The sequence below is a fragment of the Amphibalanus amphitrite genome, unplaced genomic scaffold, assembly GCF_019059575.1.
Source record: "Amphibalanus amphitrite isolate SeventyFive unplaced genomic scaffold, NRLGWU_Aamphi_draft 000073F_arrow, whole genome shotgun sequence".
Taxonomy (NCBI): domain Eukaryota; kingdom Metazoa; phylum Arthropoda; class Thecostraca; order Balanomorpha; family Balanidae; genus Amphibalanus; species Amphibalanus amphitrite.
This window is the reverse complement of record NW_024881569.1, coordinates 533,270-551,924: the sequence shown is the minus strand read 5'-3', so window position 1 is coordinate 551,924 and position 18,655 is coordinate 533,270. Positions and strand designations below refer to the sequence as shown.

General features: G+C 53.2%; 3 protein-coding genes across 3 annotated transcripts; all 3 read left to right on the top strand.

Moving 5' to 3' along the window:
- Positions 1 to 1,093: 1,093 nt before the first annotated feature.
- Positions 1,094 to 2,749, top strand: LOC122379214 (alkaline phosphatase-like). The gene has a single exon (XM_043361221.1). It carries the CDS (start codon positions 1,094 to 1,096, stop codon positions 2,747 to 2,749), a length of 1,656 nt encoding a protein of 551 aa, XP_043217156.1.
- A 767-nt stretch (positions 2,750 to 3,516) lies between these two features.
- LOC122379175 lies at positions 3,517 to 10,595 on the top strand. Its single transcript, XM_043361145.1, has 7 exons — positions 3,517 to 3,530; positions 4,376 to 4,479; positions 6,302 to 6,380; positions 6,916 to 7,024; positions 7,885 to 8,112; positions 8,483 to 8,644; positions 9,574 to 10,595. Exons 2-5 carry the CDS (start codon positions 4,386 to 4,388, stop codon positions 8,068 to 8,070), a joined length of 468 nt encoding a protein of 155 aa, XP_043217080.1. The 5' UTR covers positions 3,517 to 3,530; positions 4,376 to 4,385; the 3' UTR covers positions 8,071 to 8,112; positions 8,483 to 8,644; positions 9,574 to 10,595.
- LOC122379213 lies at positions 8,382 to 9,804 on the top strand. Its single transcript, XM_043361220.1, has 3 exons — positions 8,382 to 8,396; positions 8,483 to 8,644; positions 9,574 to 9,804. The coding sequence occupies exons 1-3, from the start codon at positions 8,382 to 8,384 to the stop codon at positions 9,802 to 9,804; spliced, it is 408 nt and encodes a 135-aa protein (XP_043217155.1).
- Positions 10,596 to 18,655: the final 8,060 nt, after the last annotated feature.

The window sequence follows — 18,655 nt, the reverse complement described above, 5'->3', positions numbered from 1 at the left end:
CTGAGGTCAAATTTTTAGTTGACCTTATTAGGTCAACGTATTGGTTCATTCGACGCGTCTTGACGAGGGAAACGCGATGCGGGTAAAATCAACACGATACAGACTTGTTGTCAAAAGATATTACTGAAAATCTTTACCGCAAAACGTCAAATTTTGAGTTTTTGTCCTCTGGAGGCTAAACCGTTGACCTTAGGTCAAATCTGAGAACAACAATCAGAAAGGCCTTTTTAAAGAGCTATTGTACATATGCGCCTTTCCATGGCGCTGTAGCTCTATTGGTTCCTGACGAATGTGCCGATTTTTGAAAAGCTGTCAAAATCAGGAACCAAAATTCGTGATAGTTTTACTTTTGATGACCTCCAGTGACCTCAGCAATGACTTGATCGAAAAATTACCATTGTATTTCTGAAAGATCTTATAGCGAGCTATCTATTGCTTTTTACTGCGTCTTTCTAGATTGCTTACTTTCCGAGGTAACCTGGTGTGACCAAATGGGCCCCGCCGCCATGGTGAATTGTTGGCTCATTGGCTGAAGAGGCCAACCGGGGCGCGGGTTAACATTAACATTAAGATCAACTCAGGATGACATCCTGAATGCACAAACCTTCCCACAAAGTGGACGTAATCACCTTCGTGTTGGACGCTGGAAGCTGGAACTATATGAAAATGCGTCATTCTTGACGAGAGGTAAGCAACGACAACTACATAATGACCTCGAAAAGCATCCAAAAGCCTGTGGTCAATTCTTAATTCCGAAAGCAAGTAGGTAGGTATGCATAGCGCTACCCATTTATGTTGAGAAGTGAATAGGTATGGGTACTGGGTAGATGCATAGGAGATGTCTAAGGCACCTTATAATATGCTCTTACATATACAATCAATATTTTCTTTATTATTATTATTCGCAGGCATGTATATCTGGCACACCTACAAGGAAGTTATGAGACTAGGCGATTAACTCCCAGTGGTCATGCCAGTCCTGGTTAGCCGAAGTGGACACACTTGTTAACCATTATCCTCGGTATATAAGCCGCTCTGCCCGTCCGGTCAGCATCATCGTTTGCACTTTAGCAGACGGCATCACCACCTCAGGATGAAGCTGCTCGTGGCCGCTGCCCTCCTGGTCCTGGTGGCCTCTGTGCCTCTCGACTCCCAGGTCGAGGACCAGGATGAGCTCGAGATGCACGAGGTCTGGGGCTCCTCCTACAAGGAGGTCCAGGAGAAGATGGGCCTCAACAACGGCGCTTCTCTCTCCCGTTCCGGTCAGGTGCTGGACTCGGTCTTCTGGAAGAGCATCGCCCAGGAGATCATCCAGACCAAGCTGAACGACAAGGTGTACCACCACCAGGCCAAGAACGCCATCCTGTTCATCGGAGATGGCATGTCGATCCACACCCTTGCCGCCGCCAGGAAGCAGAAGGGTCTGTTGCACGGAGCTGATATTCCCGAGCACACCATGCTGTCGTGGGAGAAGTTCCCGTACACTGGTCTCTCCAAGACGTACAACTGCGACCGCTGGACGGCCGACTCCGCCTCCACGGCCACCGCCTACCTGACCGGCGCCAAGGGCAACTTCCTCACGGTCGGTGTCGACTGCTCCGTCCTCATCTGGAACTGCGATGCTGTCAACGAGGCCTCCTCGCCCAAGTCGATCCTCCGCTACGGCGTGGAGGCCGGTAAGTGGGTCGGTCTGGTGTCCACCGCCCGTATCACACACGCCTCTCCCGCTGCCACCTTCGGCCACACCGCCTACCGCACCTGGGAGTCTGACGCTGATTTCGTCGCCATGGAATGGATGACCGGACCCGTCAAGGACTCGTGCAAGAACGTCATGAAGGACCTGTCCACCCAGTTTGTTGAGCGTGAGGGCATCGACATCAACGTCGCCTTCGGTGGCGGCTGGGGCAAGTTCACGCCGAAGGAGGTCGAGGGTGGCTCCCGTCTGGATGGCCGTGACCTGATCCAGGAGTGGAAGGAAAAGCAGGCTTCTCTGGGACGTAGCTACGCTTACCTCACCACCAAGGATGAGCTGAACAACTTCGACGCCACCTCTGCTGACTACGTGCTGGGTCTGTTCAGCCGCAGCCACATGCAGTACCGCGCCTTCCAGACCCCCGACGATGTCAACCTGACCGAGATGGTGAAGAAGGCTCTGGAGATCCTGAAGCGTGGACCGAACGGCTTCGTTATGTTCGTGGAGGGTGCTAAGATCGACCACGGGCACCACTACGGCAACGCGTACACGGCCATCGACGAAACGATCGAGCTGGAGGAGGTCGTCCAATACGCTGTGGACAACACCGACGAGTCGGACACCCTCATTGTCGTCTCCTCCGACCACGCTCACACTTTCAAGATCAACGGCTACCCGGAGCGCGGCCTGGACATGTACGGACCCGCCTCGTTCCTGGCCGGCGGTATGCAGAAGGGCGGCCCGCCTCCCAGCCTGCCGTACCCGATCCTGCAGTACGCCAACGGTCCCGGCGGCACCCGCACCAAGGAGGAGCAGGACGCCAAGCGCGCCGCCCTCACCGAGACCGGGCCCGACGCCGAGTGGCGCGACCCGCACTACAAACAGTTCGCCGGCATCTACCTGCCCAAGGAGACCCACGGCGGAGATGACGTGGGCATCTTCGCGCGCGGCCCGGGCGCCCACCTGCTGCGTGGAAGTCTGGAGGAGAACTACATCCACCACGTCATCAACTGGGCCCTCTGCCAGGGAGACTACCTCACCGTCTGCGACGAATAGAACGGAACTGTGACCGGAAATGTACTTCATCTCAACGAACGGTTCTTGATTGTTACACATGATTTGTTTGTGGTGAATGATGCAATAGACGAAAATACAAGACACGAAGCAGCTAATGGCGTTATTGGTGCCTGTTTCATTTTGATTCATTCTTTTCTGATAATGAGAGGGTGAAGTATTTGAGAGGTTACAATCGGCTCACTAAGTAGAGCCAACTCAAACTCTTTTATTCAAACAGCATATAAGTAAAGCGACTGACACTTTTGGTAATTTGACACGACAGTGGACGGGGCTTGAGTGATCTGGATGAGCGGATTTCCGAGGTCATAAACCACGCAAGCAGAGCTTGCTGCACAGGTCGAGGTAGATCGCAAATTTTGAGAAGACGGTCGCTAAACGTGTCCAAGTCTATATTGCGCTCTCTGTACCGACCTCATCTGGCCTTTATTGCAACCACTGCGACTCATCTCCTGCCCTGTTATTCATCGGGCGTCCCGCGTGTCATATGGACGTAGTTAGGCACGGATGTGGATAGTTCAACTCGTTAGACGTGAATTTATTCAGTCTGCTGACTGTTGATCTGCATCCCAAACCCCGTCAGCCACTCAGTGATCTGAATTCCTGCGTGACTTGCAACTTTGCACCACTCCTCAACATCGCCTTCTAATTACACCGTGCACGTTATAAACACACGGTGTTCAAAGTGCGTTGTGTAACATTGGTTGTTTACTCAAGTCGAGTGTCTGTGCCTGTCAGAGATCAGTCATCGAGTGCCCTGCGGGTAGGTTATCTGGCCAGTCGAGTGGATGGGGAGGGCTTCTACGCATGGGGCACTGTTCAGTACGGATCACTGCGGCTCAACGCTCAGTGCTCACTGCTCAGTCTCGTGAGTGACGGCTCGGCGAGCGTTGTGCCTCTCTCCTGACGTGAGGTGAGTTCGTGGCGGAGGACGGTCGCTGTCGCGCTGTCGGCCTTATCGTGTCCTGTATCTGGCTCCTGTGGCTGTGTGTGTTCTCCGTCCGTTTTAGAAAAGATCGATATCGCGGGCGCAGATGCGTTGAGGGTATATGTGCGATGCCGATAGCCGGGAGAGTTTGCTTACCTTACCGACGAGGTGCCAGCTGTAGCCCGGGAGCAGCTGGCGAGTCGACTCTGTGTAGACTGCGGTTGGCTGCTGGCTGGCAGCTTCGTCGGTATTCTAGTGAAATACGATCGTTCTGTTGATCTGTAACGTTCGGCCGCACCCTGGGACAATAGCCAAGTCTGAGCATTGTTGAAGCTTCCGGCAGGGAAGGTTAGTTTGGGTGGGTATTCGATTTGTGAAATGCGTTTTCCTGTCTGCATTTCTCCGGGATGCTCGATGGTTTGAGAGAGTTTTCGGGTAACATATCCATCCAGTCTCTGAGATATTGTTGCCGCCTTTCGCATTTGTTGGTCCTGCTGCTGCTGTCATGAAGGGTGGTGCCGACGCTGTGGCTGCAGCGAACCTTTTCGGACGCAGGACGTCTGCTGTATATCCGTTCCTACTGTGCTACTCTTTGAGTTGACGTTTATGTTATCCAATTTATGCGGTTAACTGTGAAGTGTGCGACAGCAATCTCAACTCCCGAGTCAACCTACCCTCAGAGCGGCCACGATGCCGTCGGTGGAGCCAGTGCTGACCGAGGCAGCGGTCCTCGCCGAAACGATAGAGGCCACCATCGCAGCCGCCGAGCAGGAGCTCACCAAAGGTAGGAGACTAGTCGGCTGAGGAACTTGGCAGAGTTGGGAGAGACTGGTTGGCTGAGGAGAATAAAACACTTGCTCCGTGTACGCTGTTCGTTCTTTGTTTCTTTAACGAAACTTGACCCGTTTTTTTTTTTTGCGTCGTGCCTGGCAATCACGGTACAAGATGATGACAGCAATTCGCGTCATGGACGTACATAGGCGTCGCCAGAGATTTTCGGTTGGGGGGGGCAAAATCAACTTTTGTGTTAAAACTTGCCTTTCCCCAGTCTTTACTCACTCGTTCTACATATCACTCGACGCGCAATGGTGCGAGGAATCCGATGGTGACAAAGGTTTTCTTCTAGCTATGACATGTAATTTTTTACAGAAAAATTCGAAATTTTGAAATTTCATGACAAAAACGACTGGTAGAATTATAGTATATAGTGGCTGCGATTGCCGACGCACTGCAGAGGGCCGCTGTGTAGACGCTCGACGCTCATGATCATTACCCAGAAAAAGGTGAAAAACGCTCCATTTAATCGCATCACCCTGCTAAAACCTCCATTCACGCATGCATGCAGAGGTTTTACGTGAAATGCATAGGACTTATCCCAGCCACCGATCGTAGCTAAGTTGGGCATTCGGCGGAGAGTGAATGTCTGAAGTGTGAATCGGAAGTAATTCATCTTTGCTCAAATGAGAGGAAGTGTTTTGTTCACTCAAGTGTGAACAAAAGTTTCTCGTTTTTCGTGTGAAGGGAAGCGCTGCAAACGCGAACAAAAACTGTTAAACGGAACCAAAAGTTACGCACGGCATAGCAGCAAGGGATCCCTTAGAAGAGATAGGTTTGGGACTTCCAGGCCATTTCAGGCCACTCAGGGTCAGTGCTGACTCTCAGAAGCATGCTTAGGATCCCGGAGATCGGCGTGGGTCACCTCAAATATTTACGTGTACGTGGTGCTTTAGGGCTTTCCGAGCCCAAGGTGGGGCCCTCAGAAGCCAGTGTGGGCGGCGGGCGCTAAGAGACTAGGCCCAGGGTGAGCCTGGAGCCCTCGGATAACAGTGTGAACCCTCGGGGTCTGTGTCGAATCCCTAAGGACCTTACGTAGGGACATAATAAACATGTGTTGCGGACCTCAGAGGGACACGTGAGCTGTGACCCCTCAGATGCCGACTTGGGGTTAGCATAGTCTGTCGCCTCAAAAGTTTGGCTGAACTATCAGAGGCCAGTTAAGGTTCTCAGAAATGTTCGAAGGCTCAAAGATCCCTGTATGGGCCCTCAGAGAACATGGACACCAGTGGGACTTTCAGAGGCCCGTTTGGGCCCTCTGAAAGCTTCTTTAGGGCTCAGTGGAGCTCCTTAGGAGCCTTTGTTTAAAGCAAGCTCATGAGCCCTGCGACACTTGTACGGTAATTGAGCATTTCGCAGACATTTGACGAGAGTTGAGAAAGGCCCCGAAGATTTCGTTTCACGCTTTGAACGAAAATTGTGTCAGCACTCCAAAACTTATGAAAATCAGCTGTAAAATGTAATAAAGAACGAACTAGGAACATAGAATGAATCACAGCATTGACATTTCCGAGTCTGGACTCGGAGTCTTGAAGATTTTGGCGACTGCGAGTCAGACTCTGGTTTAAACTGCACGCTCCAACCGAGTCTGACCTCACAGACATTCTCAGAAAGGTACCCCCATTTTTTCCCGACTCCAAAATCTCATCGGATCTGTATCGATCTCAGGGGGTGCCCGGTCCGAGGTTGGGGGGGGGGGCAAGCTGCCCCGCTTGCCCCCCCGTGGCGACGCTAATGTGGACGTATTAGATTGACAATTAATCATGTTTCAGTGACCCTCGATGAATTCATCAGCAACAAGATCGGAATGTTCGGGAAGCTAATCGGGGCGTATGCTCGTCTCTTCGAAAGGTCAGTGGGAGCTAGTACTGGGACTAAGTTTGATCCGTCAATAAGTCGATTTTTATAAAACCGACTGGTCCGTCAAGAGCTAAATCTCGTCAGATTTCTTGCTATATGAACACCCCTTGGGTCGTTACGCCTCTCCTGAAAACTTTCCCAAATATTTACAAGTCCACCGTCTAACTGCGAGTTGCCCCCTCCCCGGCAGCTGCGGGGTCCACCCACTGTCCACCGTCTTACCGCCAGTTGTCCCTCCCCGGCAGCTGTGGGGTCCACCCACTGTCCACCGTCTTACCGCGAGCTGTCCCCTCCCCGGCAGCTGCGGGGTCCACCCACTGTCCACCGTCTTACCGCGAGCTGTCCCCTCCCCGGCAGCTGCGGGGTTCACCCACTGTCCACCGTCTTACCGCCAGTTGTCCCTCCCTGGCAGCTGTGGGGTCCACCCACTGTCCACCGTCTTACCGCGAGATGTGTCCCCTCCCCGGCGGCTGTGGGGTCCACCCACTGTCCACCGTCTAACCGCGAGCTGTTCCCTCCCTGGCAGCTGCGGGGTCCACTCACGGGAGGAGCTCGATGAGCTGGTCCGACGGCAGGCCGGTCAGCCCGGCAGCCGGAAGATCTTCTCCGCAATGGAACACCTGCTAGACGTGGAGGTGAGTGATGAGGAGGATGTTTTGATCTTTGATCGAGAGGTAAGCGCTCCGCGCTCCATCTATGGCATTGTTGTTAGCTAATCACAATGACTTCAGTCATGCGAAGACTACGAGACACATCGTTGCAGTCCTGCTGTCTCGCATTATTTTTCTATTGTTTTTCCTGCTCATGATATTTAAGCTCGCTTATTGATGTCGATATAACGGACGCCTTTGCATTAGGGAGCACATGCTGTGTTTGTCATGTTGTTTGTGTAGCTGAGTGCCAGCTGCAGAGTGCCGAGTAGTGTTCAATAGGTCTACCGTTATGTCGCGACTGGAATTGTTCTCCATCATCTTGACAGGGATTAGGCACTGAATTGACTACGAAATAGGATGTTTCTAGGAACAGGGCGAGAACTGTAGCACATCAACGCCCATGATTCGCCTTTGGCTCGTTCGCGATATGGCGTTTTGATCACAGATCACATCAGCTGATTGGCCAGTTGCCACCTTTTTGAACGTCTAGACACATTAACCGCTATGCAATGAAGCTTCAGCAATATAGTGATTAGTGACTCAGTTTGACATAGAACGGTAACATTTGGAATGGTGGACTTTGCTCCCACTATTTATGCAGCACTACCGGCATTATTCGCAACGTGGCGTCCAAAGTACACAAAGTTCGCTCCTCAGAATGTCATTTGTTTTTACTTTGGGAGGTGTGAGGCACCCGCAATATGCTTTTTGACCTATTTTTACGGGAAATTGCTGGTCTATGGGTTATTTTGTTACGTTTTTGCACCAGCGTTTCCCGGTACTCGGTTTTCCGCTGAACTCTTCTCTGTGATATCATCTGCCTCCGACCCGTCCATTTCCAGAGTGAGTGGGACCACTTTGTGCTCGATCTGGACGGCCGGCTGGGTTCCGACGGCCGCCAGCCGCCTCCGCTGCTCTCTCCCGCTCCGTGCTCTCTGCAGCTGACGGACGCGCTCAGCGGACAGCAGTGCCGCCTGGCGGACACACCGGGAACTAGGCTGCTGGTGCTGCTCCGCCACTTCGCCTGACTTCCGTGACGAGATCACGTGGCACAGATACAGCAGCAGAAGGTGGGAAATGGGCAGATGAGCGGTCCTTCTATGTAATGCTGTGTTCGCTGACATCCCGGGGCTTTGTCCTGTTTTTTTTTTGCCATCCGGCCTCGAAGCACCGTTCGATAGCCCTAGTGTTTCGGTTGCCCTTTATCGTATCTGTCAGCGTTGGATATGAGCTATTTTTGTTTTCATGTGTATGTGTTGGCTACCGATAAACACATTCGATGTGTGCCCCCTCCCGTCGTCTCTCCCGTTAAGATAGCACGGTCAGTCCGGTGACTGTCATGACTCATTCATGTGTATACGTTGTGCTGTAAATGTAGCGTGATAGGTACCGTGACCGGTATAATGCCTCCCTATTCCCTAACTTCCTCTCTTTCCACAGGCCGAGTTCGGTCGTCTGCGCTGTTCTGTGCTGGTGGTCTCGTTTGGCGCCCGGGAGGGGGCGCTCCGCTGGCTGGCCGATACGGGCTGCGAGTTCCCCCTGCTGCTGGACCCCGAGCGGCAGCTGTACCGCGCCCTCGGACTGGCCAGGTCCATCGCCAAGGTAGGGGTATATATACCGACCGCCGCTGGGTTAGCGGTGATGTAGATCATTATTGACAATATGACTGTCGTGAATTTCTGTTCACTTTTGATTGGCTACGTATTATTCGCTTACGGGGGAATAGAAGTGGGCTGGTGTTCCTTTTTTATGGCTAATTTTCCTTTTTGACAGCGCTCACTCACTCTTCTGCTTTGTCCTAGTTATAACCTGTCCCATTTCCTCTTCTACCTTCTACCTTCATTTTCGATGCCTTTTCGCCTTATACGATCCCCTATCGTGTTAGTCTGCCGTCTTCAGTCTGGCACACTCCCTGCTGTTTATTTTTCTCTGATCCCTACCCACCCGCAACACCTTCCGGTGCATTTGTTATTTCTCCGCTCCTACCGTCAGTAGACGGTTTATCTCCACACACCACCCGCCGCGGTCACATGTGGATCTCTAAACTGAGCCCGGGAAGGAACATCTGTGGTCGACACCGGCCCGATACCTCCGGGGCGTCCGCTCAGCCGCCGCTGGCCGGGAAGCTGTGTTTGTGTGAATGGATAGATCGGCTACATACAGAGTCGACGGGAGGTCGGATTCGTAGGGTGCGGTGGAGATGGTGTGGGATGACGCTTTAGAGGTCGGTTAGACACAGAACGGTGTTAGGTCGCAGGCTTCTAACTGCAGTCGGTACTCGCTGACCGATTTGTAATTACAATTTACATAGTAAAAAATATTCGTTTATTGGAAGTAGCTGTATTGTCATCAGTCATGGGGGCTTTTTGCGTGTTTCCATCCCATCTAGCGAACCCATCCCTCTCTGGATCCCGCACAACTCACTTCACCCCGCCGGTTTTCCTCTTTTCCCCTCCCGTCTAGCTTTCCTCCCCTCTTTTCAGCTTCCCTCCCCTCTGTCTTCTCAACTCACCTCCCCTTCCTCTCACCAGGTATGGCAGCACAGCACTCTCCAGTACTACGGCGGCCAGAAGGCTGCCGGCCGGCCCCTGCCCGCCGCCTACACGGGTGTAGAGGACGACCCTCATCAGATGGGCGGCGACTTTATAGTGGACGGCTCCGATCGTCTCGTTCTGGTGCACTGTAGCACCAGCCCGCCGGACCGGCCTACCGTTCCCGCCCTGCTCACCGCCGTCCGAGCGCTGGATGAACAGAGCCAGTAGGTGGCGCTGCTGAGGTGGGCGGGTGGGCAGTGGGGGCGCTAGTAGTGTGGCTCGTGTTGGAGCCCGGTAGAATGCTAGTCTAGTTCGAGCCCAGAATCGGCTGTGGTGCATAAGGCAATGAAATAAATGGAGAAGCTTCTGTAAAGCTAGGTGCTGCTTCTATACGAAGTGCGAACATTTGCTTGCTTGGTTTTATGCTATGCTTGCTATTTTGTTTGCTGTTAAGGCTGTAGCTGTAGCAGCTCGATGATTCATCGTTTGCAATACTTTTGTCGTTTACGCAAAACCCAAAGGTGGGCATTTGAAAGTCATGCTTTGCTTCTAAATAGGCATGGTCGAAGCCTTGCTCGCCAATGTGACGCCATATACGCCAGTAGCGCAGAAGCGTTTGCCTTGTAAAGCTAGTCCGGCTAGTCAGCGTCGAGACGGGATTGCCCGTCCCGTCCCCGAGTTGTCCGACAGTGGCGCCACGTATGAAGGCTTCTGGACAGCCCCGCCAGGGAGCCGGCAGCTGGAGAAATAGATGTCGCCACTGGCGCAATACTCAGGGATTGGACGGGCATGCGATTGCAGCTCGAGGGAGTGTAACTGTGTTTGCAATATCAGGGAGCTTGATATCGGCCAGTAATTTGTAATGGTGTATTTGTTTCTTTTGTGGTGCATATTGTACTGTATGGTATGCTACCGATGCATAAGAATTGGTGGCATCTGATTTCAATGGTTGAAAGGCACATATCAAGGGTACCTGCGAATTGCGCCGTCTGATTTTCAAATATAGTCCGGTCATTTTTGAAAATGTGTTCAATGTCTTTAAATGCACCCATTAAGAGAAGTGGAAAATTAAAACAGGGAAATTGTGTTCACATTCGTTAAAATGTGTTTTCGACGTGTCTCACTCAAACTCTCACTCAAAGCGTGAAGTAAAACAGGACCTAGCTAACAGCTGGAAAGTATGAATGATCATTGATCATTCATGGTCGATACCAATGTCGCATCTATGTACGATTATGAACCAATTTCAATTGTCCTTTGGTGTTGAAATTAGGAGAAGAAAACAAATTATTAAGACGGAAGCACCGATCGAAAGTAAAAACATCGATCGATCACATTTATATCTCTTAGGAATGTCACTGTCATATCGGTCTCCACATCACCCGTAATCCTTCTACCCCTCCCCTCCCCGTGTTTGCCTTTCCCTGTCTGAGTCCCCTTGTTGTCCGCCCGCCCGTGCCGGGTCGTTCCGCCGATAATTGCCCGTTCCTCCCCTCTCACCACTATCCCACCCCCCCCCCTCTCTCTCTCTCTCTCTCCCTGCAGTCGGCGGAGGCACCGCGCGCGCATGACAGAGCACCTGTGCCTACCTGCCGGGGCGCCGCCCCCTCCGCCCGCCGTCGTCCCTGCGAGCTGCAGACATCCCGAGCCCCTCCCGCTCGTGCGTCGTCGACTGCAGGGCGGCCGGCGGCGAGCGGCCGTCGCTCCCGAGCCCCCGCACCTGGACACTGGAGCGCCCTACCTGGCCGCTCTGTGACGTCACCCGGTCACGTGACCACGTTTAAACCTCCGCTGCGTACCGGCGGCGCTGGGCGGGCGGTTGGTCGTCGGCGACGGCCGGGCAGTCGGTCGGACGAGCGGGCAGTGTCGGGTGGCCGCGCGCGCTCCTGGGAGCACACGGCAGGGACGTGCGCCGATTGGTGATGGAGGAGGCGGCGCGGCAGCTGGTGCCGCTGTGGGCCGCGCTGCTGGTGGTGCCGCTGGTGCTGGTGTCGGCACAGACGGAAGTGGGAGGCATCTACAGTCAGCGGACACGCTGGGAGCGGGCCCACTCGCCGTATGTGGCCAGCAGCGATGTGCTTATCACGGAGACGGGCGAGGTCGAGGTCGAGCCGGGCGTGGTGGTGGAGTTCCGACCCGGTATCGGTGTGACGGTGCGCGGCGGACGACTGGTCGCTGAGGTGAGTCCACGGGGGACTGACACTGACATTGACACTGACACGCACCGACACTGACACTGACACGCTCTGACACTGAGTTCTGACACCGGGTTCTGACAATGGTAGCGGGTGGGACTCAGACTGCTGGAGCATCCCAGTTGCAACATACGTTGGCGTATGATGGATCGGGTACCGACGGCTGTATTTCAGGGGGTGTCAAAGCATGTTCATTGCTCATCATTCCTGTTCTGTCGTTTACTACAAAGCTTCATCGCTCACTCCCATCGCTCTATTTGAACTCCCGCTTCAAAAATTCAGGCGCAATACGGTTCGGCTCATTGACATTTCCGTCAACCCCAAAACCCTTCGGTCTCCCTACATACCTGTAACCCGTATCACTGAGTAATGAGGTGCCGACGTATGGCCCGACTACCGCCGTTCCCCGTCCGCGGCCCCGTCTGTGCCGCCTTTGACACCGGGCGACCTTGACTCGCTGTTCGCGCCGCGGCGGCCGGCTCGGGAATCCGCCTACGTCGTCTCTGGCACGGTGGACTATCCACAGTGGACTGAGTGGAAGGGTGCGGTATGCATATATCGGCTGAGGCTGGGGCAGACAGGTGCGGTTGTACGGAATTCGTGGGTCTAACGAGTTGGTTTGGCACCTGACAGTTGTGTCAGATCGTCAACGGCCAGTGGATACCGGTTATGTCATGGGACAGACGAGGAAAGTGGCCTGCTGCGCGGTTCGAGCGGACTGACTATGACGTCACGTCACAGAAGGGCTCGCCCAGCCAGACATCACACTGACGTCATGGGTGACGTCTTGTAGATTGATTATTCACTTCATAGGAATGTTGATTGAGAAGTATTTTTGATGACTAACCCTTACCGTAAGCGTTTTTAACGGTTAATTATAATTGACGCGATCTGTCAATTGTTGACGACTAAACGATTCTTGGGGCGATTGTCTAATGTCCATGAAGCTGATTGCTTCGTTTAGACTTTTCTGACATTCTTCATCGCCACACGTGCCATTTCGATGAAGTAGAAGTGTGCGGGTTTATCGTACCTTTTGTATATTTGAATTTTCCTGGATGCGTGGGTCTTTTTATCGTGGATATATTCTCGCCGTCGGCATTTTTGAATGAATGCTCTATTTCAGCGAGAGGCTCTGATTTTTATGTATCGCAGCGTTTCATTGTAATCGTTTTTGATGTTTTTGATGTGATGTGACCCATGCAACTGATCCGATCAAGCTCACTGCTCTACTTTCGTCTCTGCCTATCTATAGATAGAGTTCTGGGGTCATCACCTTCCCTTTTATTACGCTGCAAAGTCATTTAGTCCAAAAGTGATATCGGGCTGGCAACCACCAATCACCATCCTCCAAATGGCACACGAACTCAGATCACGTGATACATACCGGGGACGCTTGCAACCGCACAGCCCACAGGAGACCCCACGTGACCCTTGCCCTGCCACCAGTTCGCGTGTGGTAGCCCTGCGGGTGTGGGTGGACCAATCACTGATCGACTGAGGGTGAAAGTACCAAAGTACCAGCCAGAGTCGCTCTGGGCCGATGTTTTGTGGCGTGTTCCAACGGTCGGTCCCAGTCAACACCCTGCTGGGGTAGAAAGGCCCCGGGAAAGCGTTGTTGTTTCCAATAACATCTGAGTAGGACTAAAATCCCGCTGCCCTGTCCAGGCGACTTGTCCCAGTCCAGACCTTGCCAGGGTTGGGCCAGAAAAATGATTGTAGGTTCCAAGAACATCTGAGTTGAACCAAGCTCCCGCTGCCCGGTCTTTGCGGCGCGTCCCGTCCCGTGGGCCGTTCCCGTCGCGTGACCGGCCGTGGCGGCGTGCTCGCCGTGCACTCGCCGTGCTCGGGTCCCAGTGGTCGCCGTCGGCTACTGCCGCCCGCCGATCGGTCGACAGCCCACCGGTCGATGGCCATAGCTCCTCGATCCGACGAACCCTGTCCTGTTTGGATGCGGGGACTCGCGCAAAAACGGGGTTGGGTGAAGAGCGTCGGCTGAGTCGTGAATATGCGCTCAAGGAGGGGAGGTAGCTTGTTTAGGAACGGAACTGGAGGGTGGCTTTCACGCATTTTTTAGGGCGATGTTGCGAATAACGAGTCCGCACGTGCGAAGGAAGGCGCCTTTGTTGTCAAAAGCGGACAAAAAGCTTGTCTCGTTTAGCCGTGGGCAGCGTTCGTGCTCGGTCTTTGTTGATTCGTCCGAGGCCAAACGGTGCCGCTTATATCTGAAGAACGCCTTGGCTGGACCGCGCTCTATGACTTCCTGGCATTGTGTGGAAGATCGAGAGTCGATGATGCATTGTCTGGGGACTGTGGACAATGGCTCCGCTCGGGCGCTGTCGGGCTGGAAAATGATGAACTGGTACGGTGGACTCGGGTGCGTTTCGTCTTTTCATATGTCGTTGATAGCCGTTTACTGGACATATGGTCACCAGCCATTGGTTTCAGTTGGGGTGAACCATTCGGTTTTGACAATTTCTTCCATGGTCTGCAGCTGCTGTGTACGTCAGTCTTCTGAAAGCAAAATAAGGACCTCCATACATGTTAGGTGCATTGCCCACTGATATGCTTGAAAACTTATCGTTCTTTCTGAAATCAAATATAGCCACATCGGAATTGTAAGTAAAAAGATTTTGTGTCACATTTCCTCTGACCATTCCCTCAACACTCAGTGCTGATTCCCCCATCAATCCCTCACCACCCCCCCCCCCCATCCCTCACGTAGAGGTTCCATGGTCGCTAAGTGCCCTGTAGGGGCCCCGGGGCCGGGCACGTGTGTTTGACGAGTAAGACAGGTGACAAGGCCGTCCTGTTAGCCATGGTAAGTGGCCGTGAGGGTAAGGCCAAATGTTTGCTGAGACAGGTCAGGTTACAGCGGCCAGTCGATGCCGCTAATTAGCTCATAGGCACATGCCTACCGCTGCTGCCTTTGGGAATGTCGTGTGAACGGTGAGGTAAAACACCGACCCTCGTCTTCGCCAGGATAATTTCACACGGTTTAAATTGTTAAACAAAGCCTAATTTAATTTTAAATAAGATCGAACTATCCGGTCTTGTCATGGGAACCGCTGCTGAATTGATTTCTGCGGCCGGGGTCCCTGGTCGAGCGGACACAATGTGTGCCCACGGGTCGGAACTAAGACGCGTCTTCCGCTCACCTGCTGCGGAGACCTCGCTGATTGAGCAGGTGTCGATCCGCCGGGTGGTCTGGACAAAGGGGACCTGAGGAGTTATGTATAATTTGGACAGTTTAGGCTTGACTGGTTGAGGATTGTGGCGTAGATAATTTAGTAACGGATGTCAAGGTTTCGTCGAGACCTAGAGCAACAGGCATTTACTGACCATACATCCTGTAGTCACTACCAAGTCACCGACCGCTCATCTGCCACATTTCTCGCTATTACCTGCCTCAATGACAGCTCACCTGATGTGCGTCGGTGGGAGTATCGATCTCAATCCCCGGGTCGGTGCCCTCTGGTCGCGGTGCGTTCAGCACCACCAAGCCATGTGTATTAGAGCGGGGTAATGTGTACCGTCGCGTCCGCAGGACGTGCGCGCTGAGCCGGTAGGTCGTATAACAGGGAGACAGGAAGGCGGGCCAACAGAGTGGAAACTGAGGACGGGCAGGCTGGTGGTCAGATTTATTGGGAGGGTGTCGTGATTTGGAGGAGGATGTTTTAGGACGACGACGGCAAGGATAAGTTGATAGAGCAGTGACGATGTCAGATCAAGGGTATTACCATCAATGTTGAAGGGAGAATATAGCTCATAGGAGAGGAAAGGCGCCAGAGAAAGAGGACGTTGTTAGAATTTAGGGATAAAAAATGGAGAAGCGCGCTGTGGAAAGGGGTAGAAGCCAGTAGGTAAAGGCCGTACTGTTGTTGCATTGTTGCTCGTGCCCAATTCTTATTGGGTATCGCGTACCTAACCCATGTATCGCGCTGGCACCCTGCCGACTGCCCGTGTCGGTCTCAGTGGTCCCTTTCTGTGCCCCGCCTGCCCCGCTGTAGTATTGCAGTAACCGGTCCCCGTACCACTGACTCTACACGGTCAGTTGTTGCGCAACGTCTGATGCAGTAAGCCCTCTGACGACCACGGACTCGCTGTGGCTTTGTAGTGGCCGAGTCAGCTGGTAGTGGTTGTCACTCTGTGGTCAGTCTGAGACACTAATCTCCAGGCCGACGTATAGCCCATACTAAAAATTGATTCAATGCAGAGTAATTCTGTCATTGATAGACAGAAGAGACCGGTTCGGCGTTCATATCGTGGTAGACAGAATTCCGAGGTTTCATGCGCGAATGCGCTACGCCTTCTTTCGACTCGCCTTGCCTCTCGCTCCTTCAAATACACCTTGTATTTAGGCACCCATGTCCCCTCCCTCCCCTCCCCTCGTGTGCAGTGACCCGAGTCGTTGTACCGCCGCACCGGGCGCAGCGTCCTTATTATTACCCGCCTCGGCCCTCGCTCGCCGGAAATACGCGCGGTTTCCGGTGGGCGCGCCCGGCGTAACGCTACCGTCGTCACCGTCGTCGGGTCCGCTGGCCGCCGTCCAGACGCACATGGAGGCACTTGTGGATCCACTTGGATGCATATGATCCAAGAATCCAGGATCCACCACAGGATTCATTGGATCCAGGATCTTCAGGACGCATAGGACGGTCTCGAAAAGGCCGAGAGCTGATGGAAGCGGACTTCCACTGAAGCATTTCCATCGATCTGATATGCAGTATTGCGTTGTTTCCTGACAATGAGCGACACTATGACACACTGGTGGATGTCCTCCAGTGAATCAGCTATTCAGTGACGAACGCATATTTCCATGCACTGAGTGTCAGTGATGAAACATGGATTATCCCGGCACACCTAGCTGCGTGCCTGCAACATTGACTTACGTGTCCAAGGTAACATCGATGATGCACAGCGATGCAAACTTGCTGTTTACTTGATCACATCATCGGATATCCTATATCTACCCCATACGTATGGTCATTTTGCGTGCGTGTAATTGCGGTTTGATCGTCTTGTTTTGATCCGACTGATGTACTGTAATCATCTTCACTATCATCAGACAGCACAGTTTCCGTCCCGTCCTCGCATCACTGGCTTCGGTAATGACTTTGAGACGGTTCCAGGGCACACGGAGGATATTTTGGGAACAGCCGATTAAGGACAAAATATCCGGTCCTTTTATTTTCGTTACGGTGATGAGCTACCACATGCCTATTTTGTACCGACTTTGCTGCTATAATGGATTGAAGTTTTTATACATGCGTTAGGTTTAAAGTGATAAGGCGGATCTCCGTTCTACCGTGGATCTTCCACGGTTTAAAGGGACAGTATTGTAAGGTGTGCGCCTCTCGCCTTTGGATAGTACATAATTACGCTGCCACCTATATACTTCGCTTCTTCGTTGTTTTGTTATATTAATCACCAGTAGCGTTACCTGCGTGGCGGCAATACTTATACCTCTCTTTATATTACGTACAATTAACACGATTTACGGCAATACTTATACTTTCTTTATATTACACGATTTCAACACTGCTGAGCGCCCGGCTCTGCACGGCAACCCGCGCCCGGCCGGCGGTGTGTCATTTGTTATTCGTGTCGATCGCCGCTCAGCGCCTGAAGCCGTCTGGCAGGCGCCTGGACACTCAGCAGCCGGAGCCGGCGCTCTCTGAACATCTCAACACACGCATACCTATCTAGGAACACTTTTAGTCTGCTAAATGTCCACTAATGGTTTTGACGTGTTTCTTGGAACTCTGCTGCGCCGGACACTTTCAGCCGCGTGACATTGGTCACCCACGTGACATAGAACTTCCAGAACCTACTAGAACGTTCGAGAGTCGTGACGTAGCAACGACCAATCACAAACGTCCGAGTTACACTCGAAAAAGTCTTCAGCCAATCGTAAGCCGCCACGCAGGGTAGAGGGCCACCGCCCCATAGTAGGAACTAGGTTGAGGGAGTCGAGCTCTGACCACCCCTCACGGGTGCCGTGCAGAAGACCCCCGGCCGTCACTGAGATCAGACGTGTCGTGCTTGAATCGTGTGTGACTCCCAATACACCGGTGCCGAAGAACTGGAGTGTGCAAGGGCTAACACCTGCCCGCCGTGCCCCAGCCCTGGGCTCGTGAACCACGGCGTGCTACACTGGTGCCGCTGACCGGGATCGAACCAACTGCCGCAGAAGCCGTCTTCTCCCCCATCTGCTTCTGCGCGCAACTCGCAGCCGACGAAAGACTCAGCCGGTGGTCGGAAACGGTTATGCCATTCCACGGATCACTGGCCGGCTACCGCATCCAACTAGACGTGCCCATCGATCCGAAGTCGTACACCGTAAACTGTATCTGCTGGCGCCTTCTCGAACCCGTCGCCACGCTCAGAGCAAATCTACAAGACGTACTGCCGCGCCTCTGCCAGTACCATAAATTCTTCATCGAAACCCGAATCAACTCGCCTAGCCCCCGCGACCCGTGCGATTGCCAAAACAACAGTCAACGGAATTTCTGTCCGAACTGTGGTTTCTGTCACCGCTGTGGCAGCGATCTGTGTACAATCTCAACGAGCAGAATCCACTCGTGTAGCTGCCCATCGTGCCTGGAGCGCTGCTGCCGCCTTGAAGGCGCCAACCCGGATCAAATCAAGACCACCCAACTGAAGCATCTTCTGCTTCGTAAACGACAGCTGCCGCTGCGCAAACGCTGCTCCCGGGCCACACCGCCAACAGAGTCGCAGAGCCTGGAGGAGCTGCCACCCCTCCGTGGTTTAACACCACCGTCATCCGCGAATCCAGACAATCACGCGCCCGCCGCTTGCGCAGACGCCGCCGCCGGACAGCTTCAGGTGCAACTCCCGAACTCGCTCAACCGTGAATCAGA